The sequence below is a fragment of the Podarcis melisellensis genome, assembly GCF_964234715.1.
Source record: "Podarcis melisellensis genome assembly, chromosome: 9".
NCBI classification, from domain to species: domain Eukaryota; kingdom Metazoa; phylum Chordata; class Lepidosauria; order Squamata; family Lacertidae; genus Podarcis; species Podarcis melisellensis.
The window spans coordinates 75,028,402-75,056,000 of record NC_138541.1 but is presented as its reverse complement, the minus strand read 5'-3'; the positions used below and the strand labels follow the sequence as shown (position 1 = coordinate 75,056,000).

The following is a 27,599-nucleotide window of genomic DNA, read 5'->3' as shown; positions in this document are numbered from 1 at the left end:
TGCCTGGACCACTTGCAGCTCCTTGTCAAGCTGCTGATGTTGGTTTGACCTGAAGATAAGTGCCCTCTGGAGAGCAGGACCACAGATCCGTTCAGGGAGACAGGGCATTTTCTGCTTGTGAAGAAGAGAAGCTTGAAGGTCTGAACTGGTCTCCTGTAGAAGAATGCTTCCACTAGAGGGGAATGCTGAGCTTCTTTGGCTGAAAAACTACCAGTCGAAATTGACCTAGGAGGGGAAGCTTAGCACTACCCTAGACTTGGCTTAGCCATTCTTACTGCCTTCAGCTGCAGAGCCACAGAAACCGCCCTCTGCTGCCACCTCCTGGAGGCTCCCCAGTTGGAGGCTGCAGCCTCTCTGCTGCCCCTGCTGCTTGGAATTCCTTACTGCATGGCTCTCAAATTCTGCTGTCATTGCTTGTATCCCCAAACTGTCAGCAAAGCCTAAGGGCACAGACTTCCTTTGGCATAGCAGCATCTTGGGAGAAGGTGGATCATTCTGGACTAAAATCTATTTGTGTACTGCACCTTATATTTTTAATCTCCAGTTGATACAGAGATTAGTGTGGTTGTTAGTCAGAATATCCCCTATACACTGGAACCTGGTCCTGGGTGCTAACCCAAGGGGGGTTACACCACAATTTCCATTCATTTTGTTCTGCCTCTGTGTGAGTCTCTCTCTCTCTCTCTGTCTCTCTGTCTCTCTCTCTCTCTCTCTCTCTCTCTCTCACACTCACACACACAATTTTACCTAAAACGCTTATGAAAACAGTAAACCCCAGGAAATAAAACTGAGGAACCCATTTTCTCAGGTTTCCTATAGAAGAAAACCTAAAACTCGATTGGTTCTTCGTGTCCCTATGTTTGCATTCTTTAAAGACAAGAACTAGAGCATAGTGGAAACAAAACAGGTAGAGCACTGTGTGATGGTTATGCTCGAACTGCGTGCTGATATACATGATCCTACAGGAAATAAATGTGACTTCCATGTATGAGCCTGCAGTAAGTAAAACCTAGAGGTGGCAAGTCCACTTGGATAATAGGCCACAATTCTGTTAAAGTACTTTTTGCAGGTAATCAGTAAAATCTCTGACTCTGTTTCCAGATTTGTAAAAGGTGCTTGTCATTAAAAGTGATCTGTGAAAAGAAGAAGCAGATAAGCTTTTGCAAAACTGCAGGAGTATATCCCATTGCTGGTCGTTGGTAGGGGTATATATCCAAGTGTTGCTTATCAGGTAATGGAGGTAGTAGGCATAGGGATAAATAATAAAAGCGTTCCACGCAATATTTGGATTCAGAGTGTGCAGTGAGAATTTGTGACTTGTTTTTCCTTGAGGTGGTCAATGTATTTGTGGACTCAAGCTGCAGAAAAGCGTTCAGATGACTGAATGATCTTGTGTGCCTTCTCTGCACATGAAAACTAGAGGTCAGGAAGAGGTAAGGTTAAAGCCATTCTCTCTGACATCTATCAAAGTCATCTTGTGAAATAACATGCTGACTTTTACCTTGTACAACAACGGTCTTCTGAACAGTGTGAACAGAAAAGATCCTTGTGAGAGGCTGAGGTTTCTGCACTCAGCATTCAAGGCTGTACTTCAAACTGCTTTTTTATTTTCAGCATTTTTATCCTTTTAAAGGGAACCAATAGTGTAGCAGAAAATTAAAGCAGAAATGTTCACTAATTTTATGGATTTTAAAAAAAATGCATATAAAATAAAACTATTTTATTCATCATTGTTAACATTTGCTATATCTTGTCAGCACAAAACATTTACCCCAAAATATGTAGCAGGTATAACATATATTATGTTTACCTTTCACAGATTAGGATTTTCTGACACCAACTTACACTTAAAATTAAAATTAAAAAGTGCGGATAAAATGCAGACTGTTGGTAAGGTGATATAAAGTTCAACATTTTCATTAACTTCAATTGGACCATGAATTAAACAAGAAACTAAATACATTTGACTACAGATGTACAAGATACGACAATTAATCAAAGTTAGAAAGTCCTTATCTGCTCTGTATTCCAGGAGAGTGAACTTGTTTTAGGTCTTTCGGCGAAATTGTGCATGCCCAGTGCCTCTCGTGGCCTCTGCAGGAACTCTAAGGGAACTACATAAGTTTACATGAACAGAGCACACTGCTGACTTTGCAAAGGTATAATTCTCCTTCAATTTGTTATAGCTATTTCCATACCTGGAATCCAGACTTCAACTATCATGGCTACTTCAACCACTTCAGGCTCTGAGTAGCAGCCCATTTTAAAGTGACTTCATTTCCGCAAGTCCTGACTGACTGACGCAAGTGGGAAAGGTGTAAACTGGGCTGCACTGTCCCTCACTCTGCCAGTAGTCAGGGAAATGGGCTGGAATGCTATTTCAAAGGCCTTTCCTTCACAAAAATTACCTTCTTCAACATGATCCTTTATCTAATAATTTCAGATTACGATTAATTATCCACGCCCTCTCCAATTTACATTTACATTCTTGATCTCAGCCTACCTACAACAGGTTTATTAGTACAAAATTCTGACCACCAGGATGGCCTCTCCAACACCTTACTGCCTTGAAGAACGGTGCTCCACAGGTTTTTATACAGCTGGAGGGGGAGAAAAACAGAAATGGTTTCAGCCACAGCATTCCTTTCCAAAATGTTCAGTCTTTGCAGTGATGTCACCTTGATCTCAAGGAGGCACAATGAGACCTCCATTTAATAGTTTCCCTGTATTGTTACATTTGCCCATACTGTATCTCTTTTCTAGGGTGACCCAACACAAATAGAGAATTCTGGCAGGTGCCGTTCAGCAGAGGCTAAAAGTCCTGCTAAAATTCTCCTTTCTATGCAGCAAATGAAAGGAAAAGAGCTCTGCCTTCCCTCACTCTCTTTCTCAGGGTTTCTCAACTTCATAATAATAATAATAATAATAATAATAATAATACCACCTTTATTGTCAATGTACAACCTGTGTACAATGAAATTAAGCGAGCCTCCCCCCCCAAACACTCAATCTCATTGTACTCTGTGTGCTTGTCGCACAAAACACCAACCCCGAAAGTCAGTTGCACTATATTATTTTCCGTTCATATTTCTGCCTCTCTCCTTAAAACCCCCAAAAGCTAGATAAAAAAAGAGGGAATGGTGATGCCACCACAGCTTGTGCTAGGGGCCACTTGTGGGCATCAAGGCATCAGGAGAAGACCAATGTTTAGAGCAAATAAACAGATGAATCATTTCAAAAGAACATTATGGCTAAATTGAATTGAGCTGCAGAGTCTGAACAATGCAGTCAGGTTCTGAGATTATCAAAGAGCTGGTGAGCACATCATATGGTTTTCTCTGTAGCCTGTGCTTACAGTCAAAGTTCTTCAGTTTGTTAAGTTACCGTATTTTTCGCCCCATAGGGCGCACCGGCCCATAAGGCGCACCTAGTTTTTTGGGGGGGAAATAAAGGGGAAAAAATTATTTCCCCCCCAAGGCGCGAGGCTTCCCCTGACCCCAGCCCCCAGAACAGGCAGCTCTGCGCAAGCTGGGGGAACCCTCCCACGGCTTGCGCGGAGCTACCCGAAGCCCCGGCGCGATTGCTCAGTGGGCCAGGCTTCGGGATAAGAAGCAACGCTGCGCAAGCCGGGGAAGGGCTCCCGCGGCTTGCGCAGAGCTACCCGAAGCCCCGGCGTGACTGCTCAGGGCGTCGGGGCTTCGGGGTGCGCAGAGCTTCCCCTCTTGCTCTCCAGGCTTCAGCGAAAGCCTGCATTTGCCCCATAGGACGCACACACATTTCCCCTTCATTTTTGGAGAGGAAAAAGTGCGTCCTATAGGGCGAAAAATACGGTACTTCATTTCCTTTGGCCTGGTGGAACGGTTTCCTGGACACCTCTTCTAAAACGGTTACCTTCCCCAAGCAGAGGTGCCTCAAACTCAAGGATCAGAAAGGCTGGAATGTGCGGTTTGAAGTGGATTTACTTCCAGCATCAGAAGAATGCAACATATATTCATGCTGCTAGACTGTGGGTCTTCCCTTTCTGCCACTCCCAAACACACACAGTTTCTAACTGTGACACAACAAAGCACAAATATTGAAAACACAAAGTTCAAAAAGAGGCACAGTAAACCTGAGCCAGAGCTTTGCAAAAAGACTTGTTTACCTCTCCATCAGCCCTGCCAATTGGCGAGTTGAGAATGAAGTCCGGAGGAGCAATCACATCTACCAAAGCCACGGCCTCTTGCTTCAGCTGTGCAGGAAAAAAAGTTAGACTAGAAACTGGGTATTCTGATTAGGTTTCTACAACAAGCAATAAACTACAGAGCTGTAGCATAACTATTTTGGCAAGCCACTAACAGCCAGCAGTTTCAGATTTCTAATATGGAAAGCTCCATAATCTTCTCCAATTTTCATTTTCATAGAACCTCATGGGTTATCGCGTCCAACCCCCTGCAATGCAGGAATCAAGTGTAAAAAAAGCTCAACTATTTTGGGGGTTTCCTAAAGAAAACACTAAGAAGGGTGTCCCAGGTCATTTTGAAGCATTTTGCGGTCTTCACTTGGGCCTGTATGCCTCCGAATTTCTCTGTAGAGCTCATCAATCACAGCTCTGACTTCACTCATAAGCTAACAACAATGAAAGGCAAGAGTAGGCTCATATACCTTGCAAACCAACTGCTTTGAATGATGCCCACACATTTTACTTCATAGCTTTCAATCTAAAGGCTAGAGACTTGCACTTTTTGTTTAAAGGAAGCTCAGAGTCTGGGGCTCCTGCTGCCCCTGGACCCAGGACAGGAGTATGCTCTTGCCAGCCAGGATGCCAACTTCCAAATAAAAGAATTACTCTTAGTCTACAGGTTACTCAGCATAATATTTAAACCAGTCAGGAACATACCTTGGAACACAGTTCTAGAATTGCATCTTGCACAAATCTGCCAGCATTTGCACCTGAAATGTAGCCACCTGAAAGATATTTATCATGATAATGAAGCTAAATGACTAATTTTGGATCAAAAAATCTAGATCTGTGGGGTATGAAGAATGTTATCTAAAAGTGAGCAGGTTTCCCCTTCATGGATGAATGGGAAGAGGACTTGGAATCTGGTGTCCAAGTGCCTCATTGTGGCTCTCTGGTAAGGGAAGAATACTGAGCTGGCCATGGTCAGCGACAGTCCTGGGAGGAACAGAGTTGAGGCAAAAACTTTGTTTTCTACCTTCAAGTTCCTATTCTCCTCACTGAGCTACAATTCTCATAATGGTTTAACAAACAAATCCTCTTCCCAGGGAACTCTGGGAACTGTAGCTGTGTGAGGGGAATGGAGGTTTCCTAACAACTCTCAGCACACTTAACAAACTACATGGCTGTTTTAAAGTGGTATGGTACTGCTTCAGATTTGCAGTGCAGATGGGGCCTTTAGTTACCTTGCTAGTTTTGCCTTTAAGAAGATTGCACTCCACAGCTTAAGGCAAGTTTTGTAAGAGGCTGGATGTCAGAATAAAAGGTTTAGGAAATTCAGTATTGTATCTTAAAACACAGCTCCCCCGAGCTGTGAAGTAGAAGAGGACTGGGGCTAAAAGACCAGAGCTGTAAGACTGTATAACACATTTACTGCTTCCTTGGTGCAGAAACTACACTGGGTGCCTGAACTTACTTACTTAAATGCAGTAGTAAATCTGTAAGAGCCTTGAAGTGTTTGCAGATTCTAAATTTCACCATGTAGGCAGAATGTTGATCTCACCTTGGTAGAGCACTGCCATGTGCTTATTTAAAGACCATAATCCATACAGCGCACATATATTCTTCAGTACCGGCTGGAGGCTAGCTGGTGTGTTGGAACTGTGAACGTAGTCATGATATCTTTGCAAAACAGTGTGCTCAATAAAAGCTATAGCTAAGGAACGACAATAGTACACCTTGAAAAAAGAAAGAAAGAAAAATTCAACTGAAGCTACAAATCCAGGCAAAGATTACTAACTGTTCAAAAGCAATAAGTAAAAGGCACCCCAAAAGAAGTTGAAAGGCCCATTCTTATTATCCTCTCTGTATCCTTCAGGGCAATCTGTGCTGCATAAAAATGATGCAGATTGTACTCCGAAGCAAGTGTGTGAACTCAACACCCCAGCTGAACATATATAGAACTCAACACCCCAGCTGAACATCTCTCATGCGATTTCAGGGGGTCAGGTATGCAAGACGGATCGTGACACTTCTGTAATATGAGGCAAGGTTGGGCATCATGTCTTGCAACTTTCATCACTAATCCGTTATCTGCAATTCTCTTGTTCCTCCCTCGGAGCTTCCTTTCAGTGGTTGGGCCTGAGAGCGAGGCCACTGTCTCTGGAGTTCTGGTTGGGAAGGTCTTGAGATCCTGCCTCCAGGGGTACATCACATGGTGTCAGTCTGTTACAGCAAACAAGGAAGCCCTGTGGTACCTTAATGAGTAACAGCACCGTGGGACTCTCTGCTGTATTTAATAAACTGTAGGTACCCTGGCAAATATTAAATTAGGATGAACCATCATAACCAAGTGATAATATTGGTTCCTCCAGCTCTTTAGAAACGTCCATTTCCAACCTCTAGCTTCATGAACTCTTAATTTGGATTGGTCTGCCACCATGACCCACTTTCCCCTTTTCTCGCTAGTATCCGTTCCTGACTTACCCCCACTATTTGACATGCCCATTCATGTGCTGGAGCTCCTGGGCATTTTGGAGGCAGTCCAAACACTGGACTTTTTTCTGCTCCTGCTATTTTCTCATGCTCTGCTCCTTCTGTTATCTTCCTGATGGAGCAACGACACCCTGATCCACACTCACTTGTAACAGTCCTCAGCACCTCTTCTCTACCTTTGACTCTCTTCCAAAGGCTTTTGTCATACTCGTTTCCCACCAGTGGCAGACTTGAGTACTATAGCACAATGTGCGAGGCCAAAATTTGGTGCCCCCTCCCCAGCCCTTGCCCTGCCTTCCCAAAGATGGCTAAGTGAGGTACCGGGTTTGGGAAAGGAGGCACAGGGCTCTGGCCGGGTCCTAGAGCCCTCCCATCTCCTTCCCAAAGCTGGGAAGTGCTAACTAGGCTTTGGGAAAAAGGCAGGAGGACCCTAGGACCTTCTCAGAGCCCTGTGCCTCCTTCCCAAAGCCCAGTCCCTCACTTACTGGGCTCTGAGATGGTGCCCCCTTGGCTCAGCACCCAGTGGATGAGCATCACTTGCAAAGTCCTAAATCCACCCCTGTTCCCATATTCACTGGAATCTCTCTGCCTCAAGTCTGGAAGAGCTCTTAGGAAAGGCAACAGCATAGTGGGCATGGAACTGAATTATTATCATTATCATAGAGAGGGAAGGAACTGCTACTGCCTGGACACAAAACTTAATGCAGGACTTGGGATGCCCTGGACACATTCCATAAGGTTTCAGCCCAGCATTTGGGAGAAAGAAGGTTGTGGCTCATTACACAAGAAATTTCCTGATGTGTAGATCACATTTTCCACCACTTGGTGTTAATCTCACTAGTTATTTCTTTTAAAGTAAAAAATGCATGCAGGAGGTTATTTGGCTGTAAGCCTGATGGCAGGGTTTGTTCTTTTTAACTTAGTTGCTGCACAACAAAGCATGGACTTTAGGCTCCAGCTGAGTTTGAGGTCCTAGGTGCTTTACTTTTCATATTTTTTGTGAAAGGAAGTGTGCAATGTATAGTGTGTATGTGTAGGGGAGAGGCAGCGGAAAAGGGCAACATCCATTAAAATAGCCCCGTGCATGAAATTGCTCCGCAACATAAAATCATACAATGTGTTTACCTGACTGTTGTTCCTTGCCTCAAATTCATTGCAACCACATTTTTCTTGGTTTCTCAGCTTCTGGAAACTCTCTTGGAGCAAGTAACAAACCAGCCACTTGTATCCTCTCAGAGGTACTGAAAAAAGAAAGGTCAAAGGTTTAATGTTTTCATTCAAGATAAAATGATAAAAAATCCTTATAAAGCAGACGGCAAATGATGCTGATAGTTTGCATCAGAATCTGAGTTTCTGTAATGCACAGTCTGCGTTTTGCAGAAATAAGGTTGAAAAGCATCCACAAAATTAAATATTTTGCTGCTGAAACTTAGCTCTGCTCCACCCCAACAACTTGCTGTTCATATAAAGACAGAAGAAATAATTTGGCATTATACCAACTAATAGAGGATAGACTTGCTTTCATTTTTGATACTTCTATTTAAGGCTAGTGAACTAATTCATGAGCACTTCAAAGCCCCATTTTTCCTATGTAAGACTGTATTCTCCTTCATTTCCAAAGCAGTATCCTCTCTACTCTCATGTTCATCACTAACAACATTGTCTGTACTGAACGTCTTTCCCAGGCATCATCCGCCCACAGGTCCCATTTTCCCTGCTGATTTACATGTCCTCTTGTTCCCATGCCTCAAGCCCATTCGCTCCTCACAGAGTTTTCGTTTCCACTGTAACATATGGCATAAAGCTCCAGTCATCAAAATCTCAGTCAATCTCTACAAAAGAATTTAAAATTTATTATGTCAAGATGTTCCCTCCCATTCTACTGTCTCCAAGATGGGACAACCTTCTTCCTCTAGCAACCCACCCTCTAAACTGGTACTTGCCATAACAACCCCAGGGGGCTGGTGTGTGAATTAAAGGGAAGAGAGAATGCACAAGGACTTAACCGCAAGCCCTGAAAGGAAGAATAGTCAATGGTTTGTAGGGGAAAGGGGCCACACGCAAAATTATAAGCACATGACAAGAGATGCAATTTGAACAGTTACCGGAAGAATCCATGCAATCTTGAACATTTGACACTGTAAACTTCTGGCAGAGAATATGATCACAGTCTTCCAAAAAATCTACCGATCCCAATGGTGAAGCAATAGGACCTTTGTCTGAAATGCCAATGATACGAAAACTAAATACCAAGTCAAAGTGTGTTAATGTCTATGCACTAATGGCTTTGAAAGTCAATGCAAGTCAAAAATCTGCTCATCGGTGCATTCAGCATGGCTAATTTGATTAAGCTGTTTCCCCCATTTCTCCAGCTTCAACCAAGCCAACTCTTTAACACATCTATGCTTCTGAGACACGGCCCTTTTATTTCTAAGTTGGAAGCCTTAAAAACAACCTCTATTAACCTGTACTTTGCACATGATGCACAACTGTGCACTCCTTCGCCTAATTGCATCACATTCAAATTACGTTTTAAGTTAATTGGTTTAGGAACTTGAGTCAACTCTTCTTGAACTCACCCTAAGCAGAATAAAAACAAGGTACTCAGCGTGAAACAGTAGTCAGCCCTCCCTGGTATTCTGACATGACAATTACTGCTGTTCTGTTGTTTGAGGACACCAGGGAGCACAGACTACTGTTTCACACTGAGTACCTTGTTTTTATTCTGCTTGGGATGAGTTCAAGAAGAGTTGACCCAGGTTCCCAAACCACAGAATATTATGGGTGCTAATTAAGTACCCACACCAATGTGTGTTAAAAATCATGCTTTCTACAGGATGTGCCTATTCTGAGATGCATGCTTAGTTGTGAGGCAGCAAAGTTACAGGTCACCCTCAGTGAAAGTCCAAAACCTGCCAGAAGGAACAAGGATGGCGTCCAAGCTAGATCTTGAACCAGATTCCATGAGAAACCTCTAAAATGCATCAAGACCGCAAAGCCCACAGTTGGGTATTGCCTTTATCAGAATCAAGCAAAACGGTCACAAAAATATGGCAAGCTGTTACGCAAAACAGTGAGAGGAGGAAAAACCAAGCTTGTTCAAACAAAGACCACAGGCTGAATTAAGCCTATACCAGGTGCTACTGATAGCAGGTTACACACACTCTTTGAGAAAACAAAGCCTAGCTTTTAACTTTTGGGTCTGTTCTAAAAAAGGCATCACCCAACTGTGGACTTCTGGATTTCTGCTTACACTGCTTTTTTGGAAATATTTCAGTTTCTGATTGGGAGGTTTCTCTCACCTCTAAATTTAAAACCATCAAAGACACTAACATTTGCATCTACGGAGTCCAACGAACTCAAATTAAGAGTTCAAGTAAGGTCATTGTGACCCCAAACAGTACTAAGAATAATTAAAAACAGGGTTCCAGTTACAGATAGGTAGCCGTGTTGGTCTGCCATAGTCAAAACAAAAAAATTTCCTTCCAGTAGCACCTTAAAGACCAACTAAGTCAGTTCTTGGTATGAGCTTTCGTGTGCATGCACACTTCAGGTATCTGAAGAAGTGTGCATGCACACGAAAGCTCATACCAAGAACTGACTTAGTTGGTCTTTAAGGTGCTATTGGAAGGATTTAAAAAACAAAAAACAAAACCAGGGTGCTGGAGTGCTGACCACCATTTCAACAGAAACACTGATAGGAATGCAGTAGTTCAACTTTGCAAACACACAACTGCGTCTGCTGGCAGATTTACCCTGTCTCCACTTGGTGGGCTTCTGAGTCAGTGCAACGTCCAAGTTCTACATACTAACCTTGGTGTTTGGCGTTCATCCAGCCCAATAAGTAGTTGCTAGTTTGCTGTAGCAGAACATTATTGTCTCCTTCATAGGTGCAATTTGGGTCGTTGTCGTTACGGATATCACCCAGCCGATTCACTTTTGGAAAGAACAGTTAACACGTAGGGAGTTTGTATCAGTGAGCTGTGATTGTGATTTAAAGTTTTATAAAACCACTTACTGCCAATTATGGGAAACAATTATCCGTCAAGTTCACTTACTGGCCAGATAACCATGTCCTCCACAAGCTTCTCTGCATTCCTGAGTTCCTTGTTGAGTCAGCCAGGAGGCCAGCGGTTTCCCCGAAGTAGACAAAGCATGGATTTCACGCCCGAGTTCCGCCTAGTAGAACCAGAGCGAACAATGAATATAGAACACAACAGCCAACATGCTGCATTAACCCTTCTGGGTCCTCCTAGGCCTGAGGAACCATCAACTTCAGCACAGAGCAGAGCAGCTATGACGGGCCAAACCAGAGGCCAAGGATGTAAATCAGGGCTAGGTTTACCTCGCCTGGGCTGGTTCACTCCAGCGGAGATCCCTCTGTGGGCCGGATCGTGTGCGTGCGCTCGTGCCCGTGATTTTCGGCATCTGCACAGACGTGATTTCTGGCATCTGTGCATGCGCAGACACAATTTCCAGCAATGTGGAAGGAAGCCCCCACCCCGTGCTGGTTTAGCGCAGCATGCGGGGACTCGCCAAGCGAGCAGCTCGGTTCGGATCGTAGGCCAGTTAAACAACCCCTGTGGGCCGCTTGCAGTCCATGGGCCTTAGGTTGCCAACCCCTGACATAAATGCTCAACTCTAAGCCTCTTTTTGCAGACTTCTGGGTTACCAACAACCAGTGTTTTTTCTGGGGGGACTTGGGGGTACACATACCCCTAAACATTTTGTGAATCTAAGTTTGGCCTCATTGAGGGGCAGTATTTCAACATGAGTAGGAAAATGAGAGTACCCCTAAACATTTTTTTTTAGAAAAAAAGCACTGCCAACAACTGTGGGAAACTGAACAAGCAGGATTACCAACAAACGTACTAGCAATTTCCTGCTCTTTAGAGAATACAGCTCAGTGTCTGTGCGTTTAGAACATGCAACACCTCCCTTCCCCCAGAAGGGCTCAACTGTAAAATTACTGTACTATTAAATTTATAGATGCAGTTAAAAGAAATTAAAAGCCTAGCAACATCCGTGCCCCTCCTTCATGCTTATAAGTGATGTGTTTTAAAGAATAAATGAAAGATGCATCAGGGAAGAAGAGAAGGAATGTAAAAGAGGAGGAGATTCAGTTGAGGTACACCAAGACTATTTCTTTTATTTAACAAAATCTAGATACCGCTTGATTGTAATATGGTAAAACCTCTAGGCAGTTTACAAGAATATTAAATGTATCATTAAGAACAATTTAAAATGTTTAAAGATAAACAAAAAAACAACAGCAACCTGTTTCACAGTTAATTAAAATGTAATTCAGATATTACAAGATGCTCTTCCCCAAACAAATAATAAAATTTGGCTTTCATGATGTGTTCTTCTTTACTGCATTATCTTCTCACTATTTATTTGGAAAATACAACCTTTGTACTGCTCCTATGTTGTGTAACTTTGATTAAGTACTTTATCAACTGTACTTTTGATTTCACATTAATAAAAAAACTTTATATAAAAAGAAGGCACTGAAGAAACAACAGGCTATATTTGTGAAATTTGTTGTGCATACAGAACTGGGTGTTTTGCTCATATTCAGAAAGGTAACAGTGCTGTGCATTTTCCCAAGCTGGCAATATAGTTACTGTTTTCCTCTCATGAAATTGGGGTGCAAGTTGCCATGTTCTGGGCTGCAAAGTGTTTAGAGCCCTCTGGTGAGCAGAATAGGTACACTCTTCAGACAGCGGGATGCTTGAATCCTGCCAGTCCAATAATGGACCAACTCATGGCTTATAACGAAGAATTACTGACAAATCCTTACCTGCTGTGGACTTTTGTCCTTCATGAGGAGACCCACGTGGAATTCTATGGAGTTTATGAACAACATTTTGGAGAAATGGTCTAAGACATAGGTGGCTGCTAAATACGGCAGCAAGCGCCATTGCTGGAACAAAAATGAAATTTTCATGAGGAAAAACTGAGAGATACACATCCTTTTAAAACACACAGAGGAAACATTTTTGTCCCCTTTGTAAAAGTGGTAATTTGCTTAACCTTCTTTCAGTGATTGATCACTCTGAGGGCCTTCTGGTGGTTCCCTCATTGCAAGAAGTGAGGTTACAGGGAACCAGGCAAAGGGCCTTCTTGGTAGTGGCACCTACCCTGTGGAACACCCTCCCACCACATGTCAAGGAAATAAACAATTATCTGACTTTTAGAAGACATCTGAAGGTAGCCCTGTATCGGGAGGTTTTTAATGTGTGATGTCTTACTGTGGTTTTATAATTTGCTGGAAGCCACCCAGAGTGGCTGGTACAACCCAGTCAAATCGGTGGCATGTGAAAAAAATTACAATCCTGCTTTATTCTGCCCCTGCAGCCCTCCTCCGCAAGAACTACTTTGGATTTTTCTGAGCCAGGGTTTTTAAAACTCCAAATAGCAAAACAAAAGCATCCCTCCTCATTTAACAAGGAGCCACCATCCAGTTCCAACAAAACAGTTATCCTTGTTCATGGAGGATGTTTGTTTCTAAGGTGTTATATGTTAAAGGAGATCCCACTGACCTATGTCTAAGTCTTATGTTTAATTGAGAGTCTCGCTGGGTGCAAAATCTAGCACTTCAGGCTTTTAAAGAGCACTCTAGATTTTCACCTGCATTTGGTATTCAAGAACAGGTATTTCTTCATCATCTGTTGGTCCAAATTGGCGCCGGGTAGCTGAGAAGCGAATTGCTATTGATATGGCGAGCTTTAAATTGACCACAGACATGGATATAATCATAACTCTTCCATTGGACAAAGCACCAAGAGAAACTCCTAAACGCTGCTTGCGATCCTGGAGAAATAAGATAGGATAAGCGGAAGGCTTTAAGGATTTGTTTGAACATTCTGTACCCGGCAAATTCTCCCCAAGTACACCAAGTGTAAACATTCAAAGTATAATATTGTGTTTATGTTCTTAATTATACTGCAATAAACTCTGGAGAGCATGTGAGGAAGAACTAAACGGATTAGGCAATAAAAGGAATCCTTAGTTAAGAGCAATTAAGTTTTGCATTAAGCACACGGAAGTTAGTTAAGCACAATTCATACCTTGAAGGCACTTGCATACGCTCCCTCAGCTGTGACATCTCCGGTTTGGTTCAGCAAGTTCCTTTTGGGTATCCTGACATTGTGGAACATTGCAAAGCTGCCAATCCAAAAAGAATGAATTAAAAGATAACACCTGCACGTCCGATGAGCTGTATAAATCAAATGCTGAATACAGAGACAGTTATTAGTTTCACAGAACCAAGAGCAGACATGATGTTAAATGCATGAATGAACTTAGTGTGCCTGCTTCTCCTTTCAGGATAACAGCTGCAGGGGGACTCCTGAGAAGGATCACGCTGCAGGGGGCACTTTCGGTTGCAGTCAACAGGTCCCGTTGCACTACAAGATCCATCATCCCTGACCACTGGCCATGTGGCTGGGGTTACAGGAGTTCAACATCTGGAGGCACAGGGTTGGCTCCATGTGACTTAACTCTATCATTCTTACATTTCAGTTCTGGTTATAGGCCTCCCTGGAGATGTGAAGGCTCAGGGGGAAATATGGAAAAATTGCAGGAGGGGACTGTTCCCCATTAACAGCTGTAACCACTGCTACAATTTACTAGTTGTGTCATTTTAAAGGAAGCAATCAGGAAAACTATGTGCAGCACAATTCAACTGTCTCTTGGCAGGTGGTGTGTGTGTGTGTGTGCATATGCGTGTGAGTGTAACGCAAGGAAGTGACAGTGAGCAACACATATTTTCTAAAAAGTAAATTCCACAAATAATCCACAGTCAGTGTCTTGGTTCACTTCCTCGCTCAATCTGGTTTGCATTTGTTTGGAAGCTTTGCTGGTCATCTTTGGGACCAGACTCTTCAACTCAGTGCTTCCAACCTATAAAATGAGGGTTTCCTAGAACACCTGTTAAATCTTTGTCCACAATAGGCTGTGCATATGCAATCTGTTAATCTGCAGTGTGCTTGTGTTATGCATTCTGCTCGCGCTTTAGCCTTTGCTTTGCGCTGGTGACACAGCTGTAGTCCTGAGCCACTAGGCCACTATGCGGTAGTTTAATAACATGTATGGATAGTTTTGCTTGGTGGGCTTGTAAGCACATGCAGGAACTGTGCACTTCAGACATTGTCCACCCAACCTGCAGAGGCAGAGCATTTGCTGACAGGCCAAGGGAGCAGGGAGTCTAAGCCATAGGCAAGAAGGAGAGAGTCTGCAGAACATCTTTACTGCTCAAGTGGTGTGGAAGTTAAGGTGGGCAACTTACAATCTCCATACTTTTTGGCATATGAATGGGTTTACACAGCCCTTAGCTTTTCTACCAGCCGAAGTTTTTGATCCTAAAATTGTTTCTGCTTTGTGGTCTTGTTTCTTCAAATACAATAAAATGAAACTGCATTACTGAATTAATTGTAAAAGGTAAAGGTAAAGGGACCCCTGACCGTTAGGTCCAGTCATGGACTACTCTGGGGTTGTGGCGCTCATCTCACTTTACTGGCTGAGGGGGCCGGCATACAGCTTCTGGGTCATGTGGCCAGCATGACTAAGCCGCTTCTGGCAAACCAGAGTAGCGCACGGAAACACCGTTTACCTTCCCGCCGGAGCGGTACCTATTTATCTATTTGCACTTGACGTGCTTTCGAACTGCTAGGTTGGCAGGAGCAGGAACCGAGCAACGGGAGCTCACCCCATTGCAGGGATTCGAACCGCCGACCTTCTGATTGGCAAGCTCTAGGCTCTGTGGTTTAGACCACAGCGCCACCCGCATCCTGAATTAATTGTACCACTCTCCAATTTGGAATATTTCTGCTCTTTAGACTATCTTTTAGTTGACTTTGAAAAAATGTTTGGGTTTTGCAATCATTCCTTGAGAGGGAGCAGAGATGACTGTGAGATTCCAAAGCTTCTCTCCACCCTTTCATGTAATGGTGCACCATGATGCGGCAATGTGCTTGAACCATCTCAGACTGGGACAGATCAACCTGAAGGTCCTTTCACTGTGCGATGTACATGCTAGGATTTCTGTTCTTGAGGTCTGCAGAAGTGACTTGTAACTTTTGCAACATTACTTTGAAGTTCAGATTTTTTTGTTCCAACTTACCCATTATCTAATCCATTCTGCCCAAGTTTTCTACCTATATCACCAACCAACACCCCTGGCATGGGAAGAAGTGTTTTCGGATCTCGGATCTGTAACAAATGCCTCCATTAAAACATTTACAAGAAGTCATTGAGCCACCCTTTTGTTCCGATTAAGAACTCTATACAATTAATTAGAAAAATGTGCACATCTGTTTCAATGCATGCAACTGGTTGGATTATATAGCTATGATCTAAAGGGCTCTCACATAGTTCCCTGGGACAAGGCCTAAGCTGAGAAGTGAAGATACTTCTCCTCCCCTGGGGTTATCGGAGGCTGGGGGGGAAATGTACTCACCAGAGGGGTGTCTAAGTAGACCCCTTCACTTTCTCTCACATAAATAAGTGTAACTGGGAACCATGCAGCACTAGGGTGGGGAGAACCCACCTAAAACCCAATACACAACAAACTTCACATTTCCCACAGGCGCTTCTATGGGGCTCACGATGTCTCTCAGTACACAGCTCATTGTACGATTGCACTGTCAGGTGTCCTTCAGAGAAATATTTTTGAATCTGCTACAAGGGCACATGATGCTCCCCATCTTCATGGGTCTAAAGTAACACAGGACTCAGCAGCACAGAGCTGTGCTCATCTACAGCTGCAGTGTCTCTGAACCTACTGTCGAAACGCACACTGAGGGAGTAGTGCTGAGAGCAAATTCAAGGTGGATCTAGTTTTGCACTGGGTTGTACATTACTTTCTGCTTGGCCAGTGCAGGGCAAGGGCACTTGCAAGCCTTTCATACCCAGTAGAAAGATGTTTGCCTGAAGAGGGACACATTTTAAGCACCCCCCACACCTTTATTGATGCCAGAGTGATCTTATGCAATTCCCAGGCTAGCAAGTGACCGTTCCACAAAAAGTGTTTACAACTAGGAAATAGTAATAGGCAAATGCCACCAATGATCCAGGTTAATGAAAAAGTTATTGGCTTATTCCAATATTCTAGATTTAGATGAATTCATTCTCACCTGTACAACAAAGGAATGCAATCCATGGCACTGGCCATCTGGAGTATATAGCTGTGCGTAGACAACTGCATGAGTTGCATTCTTCCCCATGTTGCCAACCCAGAACTTGGCTGCTTCAAAATCCGGTGAGTGAATAATGAATTCCTACATAATTGATAAGAGGGGGGTGGGGAGAAAATTCTAATCACACTGTATATCTTCTCTGAAATATGAAGTTGGATGAATCTATTGACAACCTCTGTTCTGTGCTGTCGCAGCACAACCCCTGTCTACTTGGCGTTCAGCAGGGCTTTCTCTGAACTAAATGGGCACAGGACTGCAGCCTCAGTGAGCAGGACAGAAACACAACGGAAAATAGTTTCACAGGAGTAAACAATACACACATTTTAGGAGAAAGGCTTCAAACAAAGCCACAGAGGCATTTTTCTTTTTACCACTGATCATATAAATAGGTTACATGTGAGTTGCAGGCCCACTGAATAGAAAAGATAAGAATACCTGGGTTCAGAAGTACAATGTCCTATTTTAATAAAAAGTTAAGTGAAGAATATTAGAGAACTTTACAGGGCACTGCTACTAACTTGCGTAGTCGGGTCATATCTAGCAGTAGTCCGCATGTTCTTGGTATTGCTGCCATGGCTTAATTCAGTCAGAGCAAAACATCCAAAGTTCTGGAGACAAAAGACACAAACTGAGTAAGAACTTGTATGATTCAAACCGGGGTAGCGTAAACATTAGGGCAATGGGGGATCTCTGTTGTAAAAGAGCTGCCCTGGAGCTCCAGCTTAAAGATGTTCATCTGTGAGCTTCAAAGTCTAGTCCTTAAATGATTCAGAGTGTGCACACTGCCCTGCAGCCGGATAGAGGTCACCCACTGACCAGCGGCTGCCCATTGGGAAAGGGCATCTCCTCTGGCGTGCTAGGACCTACATCACCCTTAACTGAAGCAAGGTGAGCATCTTTTGGACAGGTATGTTTGTGGCTTTGTGCTGAAGGACTGCACTCTGCTGATTTGATGCTGCAAGGCACTTCTTGAACTATTGCCTTATAAATTTGTATTAGATATTGGTGCTGATGATCCTGCAATAGTTTCATAAATGATGAATAAGCAAACTGATCCAGATAATTAATCACTTCCACTGTAAGAAACTTTAATTATGGTTTTCCGACAGAAACAGAGAAGCACTAGTAAATCAAAATGAAGTAACTCCATATGAGATACTATTTTACGATTTGCAGATATTGCTTCATTAGAATACATAGCTAATAATCTTGTTTTTAGAAACACCATTAACTCAAAATTAGTGGCAGTATATATACTAGGTAGCCGTGTTGGTCTGCCATAGTAAAAAAAAAAAAAAAATTCCTTCCAGTAGCACCTTAAAGACCAACTAAGTTAGTTCTTGGTATGAGCTTTCGTGTGCATGCACACTTCTTCAGATACACTGAAACAGAAGTTTCCAGACCCTTCTATATAGTGAGAAGGTGGGGAGGGGTATTACTCAGAACTGTGGTGGGAATGGGTGATTGGCAGATAGCTGTGATGAGCCTGTTGACGACTCTTAACGACTGCAATAGTCTTACAGTATATATACTGTATATATACTGTATTTTAGTATATATACTTTATTTTAAAGCAAAGATTGATTTAGGTAGTTTAAAGAGTACCTTCATATTTGCATTATCTTTAATAAATTCTTCATGTCTTTCAGAGCCAGAACTCTCAATTGCACTTTTGAACACCTGTAAACATTAAAGACAATTAGCTGATGTAAATGATAAATAGTAAAAACCTTTTTGTTAAAGTAGAGGAAGGGGTCAAAATGACATGTTCAATAAAGATTTGAGATAGCAAAGCATCACTGCTCACAGCTCAAACCACAAGTCAAGTATTAGGTTGCTCCCTTCCTAGGAGAAAATGCTATTCTGTGATATTTTACGCTATTCTGCATCAGGAAACACAACTTCATTACAAGAAAATAATTTTCCTCCTGGTTTCAGCTGCAAAGTGAAATAATGAAAATAAAAATGAATGATTCCTTGATCTCTGGATTATTATTAAGCAATAGTACAGTATCTTCTCAAGGCCGGTGAAGAGAGCAGGTTTCATCCTAGAGCACTTGCCACCATCCCACAACCCTCTCAATTTTCCAAAAAGGGGGTATTTGCAACTGGGCAGTAGTCGTCACAAAGCAATGGGCCCAGGGTGATTTTTTCTGGGAGTGGCTGGATCACTGCCTCTTTCAAGATGACCAGAACCACACCGTCCCAAAAGGATGTGTTGGCCACACCCAGGATGCATGTGATCACACACCCAACATGAAAAGAAGGGCAGAAGCCATGAAAATATGCCCCCAGGACACATCCATTGATCCCAAAAGGGTGATGAGGCTGAATTGAACTGGTGAGTAAGTTTGACAATCACAATAAAATCAAACATGGAAGGTGTTCGTTTTCAACCTTTGACACGCAAAGGCTCTGGTAAAGATCTAGTGAGGATATAGAGGTAAATCTTTCCACTGCCACGATGATGATGACAACGATGATGACAATAATGATAATAACAATAACAATAATAACAATAACAACAACAACAACAACAACAACAATAATAATAATAATAATAATAATACTGTATTTATATCACGTCCTCCCCAGCCAAAGCCGGGCTCAGGGCGGCTAACAACAATAAAATTATACAACATTCTAAAATCATTTCATTAAAATTAATTCAACTCAAATTGATGGCAACCATTAGGCTAAAGTTCTGTGAAGATTGCCAAAGGAGGGAGTCAGGCTGTGCCTTGGCCAAAGGCCTGGCGGAACAGCTCTGTCTTGCAGGCCCTGCTGAAAGATGTCAAGTCCCGCAGGGCCCTAGTCTCTTGGGACAGTGTTCCACCAGATCAGGGCCACAGCCAAAAAGCCCTGGCTCTGGTTGAGGCCAGCGTAACCTCCCTGTGGCCCGGGACCTGCTAGATGTTTTTGTTTGAAGACCGTAAGGTCCTCTGTGGGACATACCAGGAGACATACCATGTTTCAGGTCTTCCCATCCTCCCTCCTCCTCCTCCTAATGGGAAGCTGGGGAGAGTTTGTTCTTCCTATTCATCAGGACTTTTGTGTTCAAGGCACTGCTGCCCACTGGTGTCAGAATAATGATACTACTTGCTTAAACGGGTTTAGAAAAGCCCAAACATCTGCCAGACCTAAGCATTTATTTATTTTTTTAAGTAAGTTGCTTAGAGACCTTTCAGGCAGTGCTATTTGTTCTAGAAAAAGAGATGCCGGAACTCACCATGAACACCTCCCTTGTTCTCTTAGAATGGCAATGGCGCCCACCTGAGAGGTGCCAGAACAGTGTTCCTGTAAGTTCCCCCGGAAAAAATGCCCTGCTTTTAGGCAACAAGCAACTGATAATAAAAACAGTAATGGAATGTCAGGTGGGAATTCTGCCCGTGTGGCACCATCTGTGTCTGTCCAAAAGGGAGAACTTGAGGAAGATGCTACATAACTCTTTACACCATTAGGTGCTGTAGCTCTGAACATTGTTCGTTGTTATAATTGTGGCCAGCCAGGGCATATTCAGAAGAACTGTAAAAGGCCACGTCAGCAGAAAGGAGCTAAAGGGAGCTCTGCAAAGCCTGAGGCTTCAAGCAAAGGTCATGCCAAGTCAAAGGCAAGACCAGCAAATGCTTTAATATCGCCGGGAGCCTCTTCATTAGTTGAAAATGCGTTTATTCTGGACACGGGCTGCACCCAGCACCCAGCATCACTCAGGGAATTGTTTTCTACATTTGAGAAGCAAAGCTTCACTGTGAAACAAGCCAATGGTCAAGAGATCAAAGCGACCAGGTTTGGAACTGTTTATCTGGAAAGCCTGAACTTGACTATAAACAATGTGTATTATGTTCCTGATTTAAAGTTCAATCTGCTGAGTGTTTCTCAGATGACAAAGAAAGGACTGGTGTTGTCCTATGATAAGGAGAGTTGCAAAATCTTTAAAGACGGAGAGCTGTATCTTTCTGCCAGAGAGAAAGACGGACTGTATCTGTTGATTTTTGATAAGTCAGATTACAGAATGTGCACTGCATGTGATACTAAAATGTTTTCTCTTGCAGGTGTATCCAAGGATAAGAAGGCTGCAAAGATAACCAGTGTTTTTCAGCGAGTGTATGCTGATGTAATTGGTCCTCTAGCACCATCTAGAAGCAATGCAAAATACTATCTTGTATGTGTTGATCATTGCAGGGACGCAGGTGGCGCTGTGGGTTAAAGCCTCAGCGCCTAGGACTTGCCGATCGAAAGGTTGGCGGTTCGAATCCCTGCGGCGGGGTGCGCTCCCGCTGCTCGGTCCCAGCGCCTGCCAACCTAGCAGTTCGAAAGCACCTCCGGGTGCAAGTAGATAAATAGGGACCGCTTACCAGCGGGAAGGTAAACGGCGTTTCCGTGTGCAGCTCTGGCTCGCCAGAGCAGCGATGTCACGCTGGCCACGTGACCCGGAAGTGTCTCCGGACAGCGCTGGCCCCTGGCCTCTTAAGTGAGATGGGCGCACAACCCCAGAGTCTGTCAAGACTGGCCCGTACGGGCAGGGGTACCTTTACCTTTACCTATGTGTTGATCATTAGTCTCAATATGTATGGGTATATGTATTGAAATCACCAAAAGAAGCCTTAGCAAGGTTTCAGGAGTTTTGTGACAAGGTTAAAAATGTTCATAATGCTAATATTGATTATCTTTTCACAGATGAAAAGCCAATTTTCCTTTTACAGGATTTTCAGGATTTCCTTGAGAAGCAAGGGATAGAGTATAAGGTTGCTCTTTCTGAAACTTCATGGAACAAGAGTATTTGTGTAAAGGTGAACACAAAGTTGCAAAATGCCATGAAGGCACAATTGCTGAGTTCACATTTGCCACATGAGTTTTGGGCTGAATCTTTATCTTCTTTCTGTTACACTTGGGTAAGAAAGGTTTCAAAAGGTATGGAAAGTTCTCCTTTTGAGAAGCTCTTCCACAGGAAACCTTCTGTAACACATTTTAAGGTTTTTGGATCTCACGTCCGTACTGAAACTCCACATGGGGTTAAGAATGCCAAAGGCATTTTTGTGGGTTATGAAAAGGGTCTCTACAGAGTAATTTTGTCTGAATCTGGTGAGGTGATTCTCACAAAGTTTCTAGAGAACACTCCTGGACAGGAGAGAGAGGTTTTTCACACATTTCCCACTGATAACAGTTCAGATGATAATTCTGATTATTCTGGTACTGAGAGTGGCACAGAAAGCTCAGAGAGTTCTGTTGACACAGTCATTGAGAGGAGTTCTCACACAATGTCTAGACCTACTGTTGGAAAACTAGCCCCCTCGGGAGAGGCTGGCAACTCTCCCAGGCTCCCGGGAACTTGTTTACCGGCGATCTCCCTGGTTGGCATCCCTGCAAGTCCAGGGTAGATCTTGATAGGTGACATCTCCCAGCTCGGAAGATGCACACCCCCTCCCTCCTTACATGCCAGCAAGAGAAAGGAGATAGTCAGAAAGTCTGCATCTCTACAGTTTATTTCTGACTTTACAGCTGTACAAAAACATGACTGATCTGCTCAGTCTCCATCGAGCAAGTGACACAGCCTTCCTTTACATACGCAACAGGAAGGTCTCATATTACACACTGAACAAAGCTTTGTGAAGCCTGTGAGCTTCCGGGAAGATTCTTTCCCACAGCTAGCCACATCATGTGATGTTTTCACCAAGATGCCAGTTTGTAGCTGCGTTGTTCTCATATCGTAACACCTACACAGGTTAAGGCTGAACTAGAAATGACTGAACCACTGTTTACTGTTGGGCGTGGTTCTCCATGAGGATAAACCACTCAGCAAACAGGATCAGCACCTCATACGCAGGTCTGAGAGAATCACAAAGGGCGTACCACCCAAAAGGTATTCTCAAGAGTTTGCTAACTCAGCTGTGGCATGTGTTACTATTGTTGACAACTCTAGACAAGTTAAAGGTGTGTCTAAGTCAGAGACAAAGACACAACTGGGAGTTACTAAGCGCAACACAACTTTCCCTACCCAAGGTAATGCAGAAGCACTCATTCCTTGGAAAACAGACAACCAGAGAGTTACACTGGTGAAACCAGTGGCAGGTAGTTCCAAAGGTGGAACTGAAACAACAGGGGATTGCTACGTGTATAACAACTGTTTGTTTTCTTCACTGGATGAAGCTTTGTTCGCAGCTAACACTGATTCACATGGGGGAGGATGTTACAATATGAGAACATCGCAGCTGCAAACTGGCAGCTTGTTGACATCACATGATGTGGCTAGTCCTGGGAAAGAATCTTCCAGGCAGTTCACGGGATACACAAGGCTTTGTTCAGTGTGTAATATGAGACCTTACTGTTGCGTTTGTAAAGGAAGTCTGAGTCACTTACTTGGAGAAGTTTGAACTGATCGGACATGTTTTCTGTAGAGTTGTACAGTCAGAAATAAACAAGATGTAAAAGGACTTTCTGACTATTCTTCTTTCCCCTGTGAAAGGGGAGAAGGGGGTGTGCATCTTCCTCACTGGGAGATGTCGCCTATCAAGATCTCCCTGGTCTGTCTGGGATGCCAGCCAGAGGAAGATCACCGGTAAACAAGCTCCGGGAGCGGGGAGAGAGGCCAGACTCTCCCGAGGCGGCTAGTTTTCCAACAAGAATAACATCCTAAAACCACCCTGAGACCTCCGGGTATAGGGTGGTATATAAATTCAATACTAATAATAATGATACAGTGGTACCTCTAGTTGCGGACACGATCCGTTTCGGGTGCCATTCGCACCCCAAAAAGTCCGCAACTAGAGCAGCGCTTCTGCGCAAGTGCGGAGTGCAATAGAGCGCTTCTGTGCATGTGCGAAGCGCACAGAACACTGTGTATACACTTCCGAGTTTGCCATGTTCGCAACCCCAAAATCCACAGCATGAAGCGAACGCAACTAGAGGTATGACTGTAATAATAAGCGAAATAATAATAAGTGAAAAGCAATTTAAAAGCACAAAGAAATTAAAAACAAACATCAATAGACTATTATGGAGGGTGTATGTTCAAGCAATGAAGTTTTCACTACAATTACCACGTGAAAAAAGTGTCAAGCCACTATAGCCTCTAAATCAAAAGTGTACATAGAGCAGCTCAGATGCAATCTCCAAAAATATTTATCCAAAATAAAAATGGAATGCTTTGCTAGAAGAAGAAGAAGAAGAAGAAGAAGAAGAAGAAGAAGAAGAAGAAGAAGAAGAAGAATAGAATGCTTTAAGGAAATCTATAAAAGAGCTTACACCTGCATTGTACATACCTGGGAATTTAGCAAATATTTGGCTCCTAGAGACCAGTCATACATCCCCAGGCAAGTAATCAGCGCTACAACTTTTAACGGTTTCTCAATTATGTCTTCTAGCCGTAGAAAATCATATTCAAAGAGTTTCCTACAGCGGAGGAAGGTTAGTTCGCGGTATTTCTCAAGAGGTAATTCTTCTCCAGTGTGACGAGCAAAGAGAGGGTCATTTTCAAGAGCTGAAAATATTCTGTTCTTAATGGAAGAAACACATCAGAATAGTTGAACGTCAGATTTGAATTTATCATTGAATTGAGGTTTTCATATTTTATATATTAACACATTCAGTCACTTCCCTATGCCATAAGAAATGTACAAGGACAATCAGGAAGAAGTTTAAAACTTAATAAATGTCAACCATCTGACAAGCAATATTACTAAATAAGTTCACATCCAAATATTGCCTCACTGATTAAAAGCTCTTTGAATCATTATTATAGATATTGCATTTCATGTACTGCACTAAAAGTGGTAGAAGTTTGGCTCTGATAAAGAAGTGCATAATTTCAATTTTATACTAATATAATTGTGTGGTTTTCCTCCAGATCAAAAACACAATACAAAAGAAATCTATCCCCTCCTCAAAAGAAGAAGAAGAAGAAGAGTTTGGATTTGATATCCCGCCTTTCACTCCCCTTCAGGAGTCTCAAAGCGGCTAACATTCTCCTTTCCCTTCCTCCCCCACAACAAACTGTGAGGTGAGTGAGGCTGAGAGACTTCAGAGAAGTGTGACTGGCCCAAGGTCACCCAGCAGCTGCAGGTGGAGGAGCAGAGACGCGAACCCGGTTCACCAGATTACGAGTCTATCGCTCTTAACCACTACATCACACTGGCTCTCTTCCAATATTTTTGAGAATATTGTTTTTACCCAATCCTAGATGGAAAACCCTTTAAGCATGAACATCATGCACAGTCCTATCAAAATGTAAAGTAACTTACTGGATGGCCATTTACACTGACAAAAACAGAAACACCTCAAATCCCTCTTTATCAAGGATCATGGCTCTCTTGACCTAAGAAAAGGTCCCTGGCCACGTGAATCCCCTGGCCAGTCAGGCCTCACAGGAATCAGAATTTAATGGTACATATTGGACCCTAGAGTCTGGCAAGACTGGCCAGTACGGGCAGGGGTACCTTTACCTTTTTATTGGATACTTTAAGGGGGGTTATGGCAGATTGAGTTTAATTCGCAACATCGTTTTTAAAGAAATATTATTCTAAGCCTTACTTTAAAACGGAGGAGATCTTCTTCCTCTACGAAGAGTGTCATCTCTTTCCAGTTGAAGGATGCTTTCTTCCGGTAGGCATCCAGCGGTCCACTGGGTAGGTCTGGGAGCACCAAAGTGTTCCAAGAACTGTCCTTTTCCCGATCACTGACAGATGCCATCTTAACATGCAATGTTCTGTAAGCAAACCCAAAAATCATTCAAAACAAATGCCTTTTCAAAAAAGAAGAAATCCTTCAACAATTACTTGTGGAGGATAACAGAGCCAGTGTAGACCATCCTCTCAGTGTACATTAACAGCTCCTGGTACTGTGGGTTAAACCACAGAGCCTAGGACTTGCCGATCAGAAGGTCGGCGGTTTGAATCCCCGCGACGGGGTGAGCTCCTGTTGCTCGGTCCCAGCTCCTGCCAACCTAGCAGTTCGAAAGCACATCAAAGTGCAAGTACAGTGGTGCCTCGCAAGACGAAATTAATCCGTTCCGTGAGGCTCTTCGTCTAGCGGTTTTTTCGTCTTGCGAAGCAAGCCCATTGACAGCTTAGCGGATTAGCGCTACAGCTGTCAAGCGGCTTCCAGCAATCAGCTGTTAAGCGGCTTATCAGCGGAACAGCTGATAAGCGGCTTAAGAAAAGGGCGAAAAAAGCGAAAAAAAACCGCGGGGGGGATGCAAGATTTTTTTCGTCTTGCGAAGCAACCCCATAGGGGAATTCGTTTTACGAAGCGCCTCCAAAACGGAAAACCCTTTCGTCTAGCGGGTTTTTCGTCTTGCGAGGCGTTCGTCTTGCGGGGCACCACTGTAGATAAATAGGTACCACTCCAGCGGGAAGGTAAATGGTGTTTCCATGCGCTGCTCTGGTTCGCCAGAAGTGGCTTAGTCCTGCTGGCTACATGACCCGGAAGCTGTATGCCGGCTCCCTTGGCCAATAAAGCGAGATGAGCGCCGCAACCCCAGAGTCGGCCCCGACTGGACCTAATGGTCATGGGTCCCTTTACCTTTTAAAGAGAGGTTGCTGCTGCTAAAAACTTTCCCTTTTCTCTCTCTGACTGGATAGGGGAACTGCCTTTGGCCAATGTAAATAAACTTCGACCCTGCACAAAGAAAGCTACAAGGGGCAGTGGCGTAGCGTGGGTTGTCAGCACCCGGGGCAAGGCAAGTAATTTGCACCCCCTAACCCGTGGATTTTCGCCCCCTAACCTATGGATTTGCGCCCCCCTAACCCTAACCCCCAGATGTTGCGCCCGGTGCGGCCGGCCCCCCCTGCACCCCCCACGCTACGCCACTGACAAGGGGTGCTTAGATACACGAAGGAGCAGCTGGTTTGTGGGCCTGTTGACACGTCCACTGCCTCTCACGCCATTGCTTTCATAAGCAGGTAATCGCTCGTTATGCAAGGCAGCGCCCGGGTCCAACTTGCACGGACTGCGCAATCGGACAGGTTCGTTGGGCAAGCAGCTCCCTCTCCGGGCAAGGGCGCTTCCCCGGCCAAGGCGCGCAGGGCGGCCCCCCAGCCCCCGCGGAGCAGCCAGGCGGGGCTCCTTCCCCAGCGACGCCTTTGCGCCCCTCCGCCTTCCCACTCGCGGCAAAGGTTCCCGAGGGGGTCGCGCAAGTAAGCGAGAGGCTTGGGGGGGGGGAGAGAGAGAGAAGGCGGGACGCGCGGTTGGGGAAAGAGGTGGGGGAAGCCCCTGCCGACCCCCCCGGGGCTTGACGCCCCCGCACCCACCGTCTCTCCACGGTCGCCGCGCTGCGCACTTTCCCCGACGGCGACAGACTTCGCTCCGCGCCCCGCCCTGCGCGCGCGCGCAGAGAAACGCACCACCCTCTCATAGGACGCGCGCAGAAGCGCCCGCGCCGCCTCCCGCGGAGCCCCGAGGCAGGGCGACGAGGCCCCGGGGCGCGCATCCAAGCCAGCCCCGGACGGAACGGGCTTCCTGCAGCGCGGCCGGGCTCTTCATCGCCTCTGATGGGTCTCAATTCGTGTTTGAACTTACGAGACGCCGCCTCTCACCCCAATCGCGCTGCCCCGCGCGCGGGACTTCCGCACCTGCGGCTGCCTTTTCTTCCGCGGTGAAAGCTTTGCAGCCGCCGTGAAAGTGACATGGAAATCCTGCCTTGCCCCCTGGTAGTTGGATGGCCACCTGCCGTGGATGCTTTGGTTCAGAGTCCTGCCTTGGCCGGGGGTTGGGCTAGATGACCTCTGGAGGTCCCTCCCAACTCCCGC

General features: G+C 44.3%; 1 protein-coding gene across 4 annotated transcripts; it reads right to left on the bottom strand.

The window, feature by feature from the left end:
- Window positions 1-1,705: 1,705 nt before the first annotated feature.
- ACOX3 (acyl-CoA oxidase 3, pristanoyl) lies at window positions 1,706-27,557 on the bottom strand. 4 transcript variants are annotated; one of them, XM_081925610.1, is made up of 19 exons: window positions 26,662-26,829; window positions 26,374-26,483; window positions 25,384-25,558; window positions 24,117-24,350; window positions 18,463-18,537; window positions 17,376-17,465; window positions 16,795-16,938; window positions 15,783-15,871; window positions 13,729-13,825; window positions 13,289-13,471; window positions 12,459-12,581; window positions 10,714-10,834; window positions 10,469-10,591; window positions 8,761-8,874; window positions 7,781-7,896; window positions 5,724-5,898; window positions 4,880-4,947; window positions 4,145-4,231; window positions 1,706-2,600 (listed from the first exon to the last, which is right to left on the bottom strand). In XM_081925610.1, the coding sequence occupies exons 3-19, from the start codon at window positions 25,540-25,542 to the stop codon at window positions 2,481-2,483; spliced, it is 2,118 nt and encodes a 705-aa protein (XP_081781736.1). In that variant the 5' UTR covers window positions 25,543-25,558; window positions 26,374-26,483; window positions 26,662-26,829; the 3' UTR covers window positions 1,706-2,480. The 4 variants fall into 4 exon arrangements, with proteins under 4 accessions (XP_081781736.1, XP_081781735.1, XP_081781737.1 ...); XM_081925609.1 differs by lacking the exons at window positions 26,374-26,483; window positions 26,662-26,829 and adding an exon at window positions 27,423-27,557; XM_081925611.1 differs by lacking the exons at window positions 26,374-26,483; window positions 26,662-26,829 and adding an exon at window positions 27,370-27,385.
- Between the last annotated feature and the right edge of the window lie 42 nt (window positions 27,558-27,599).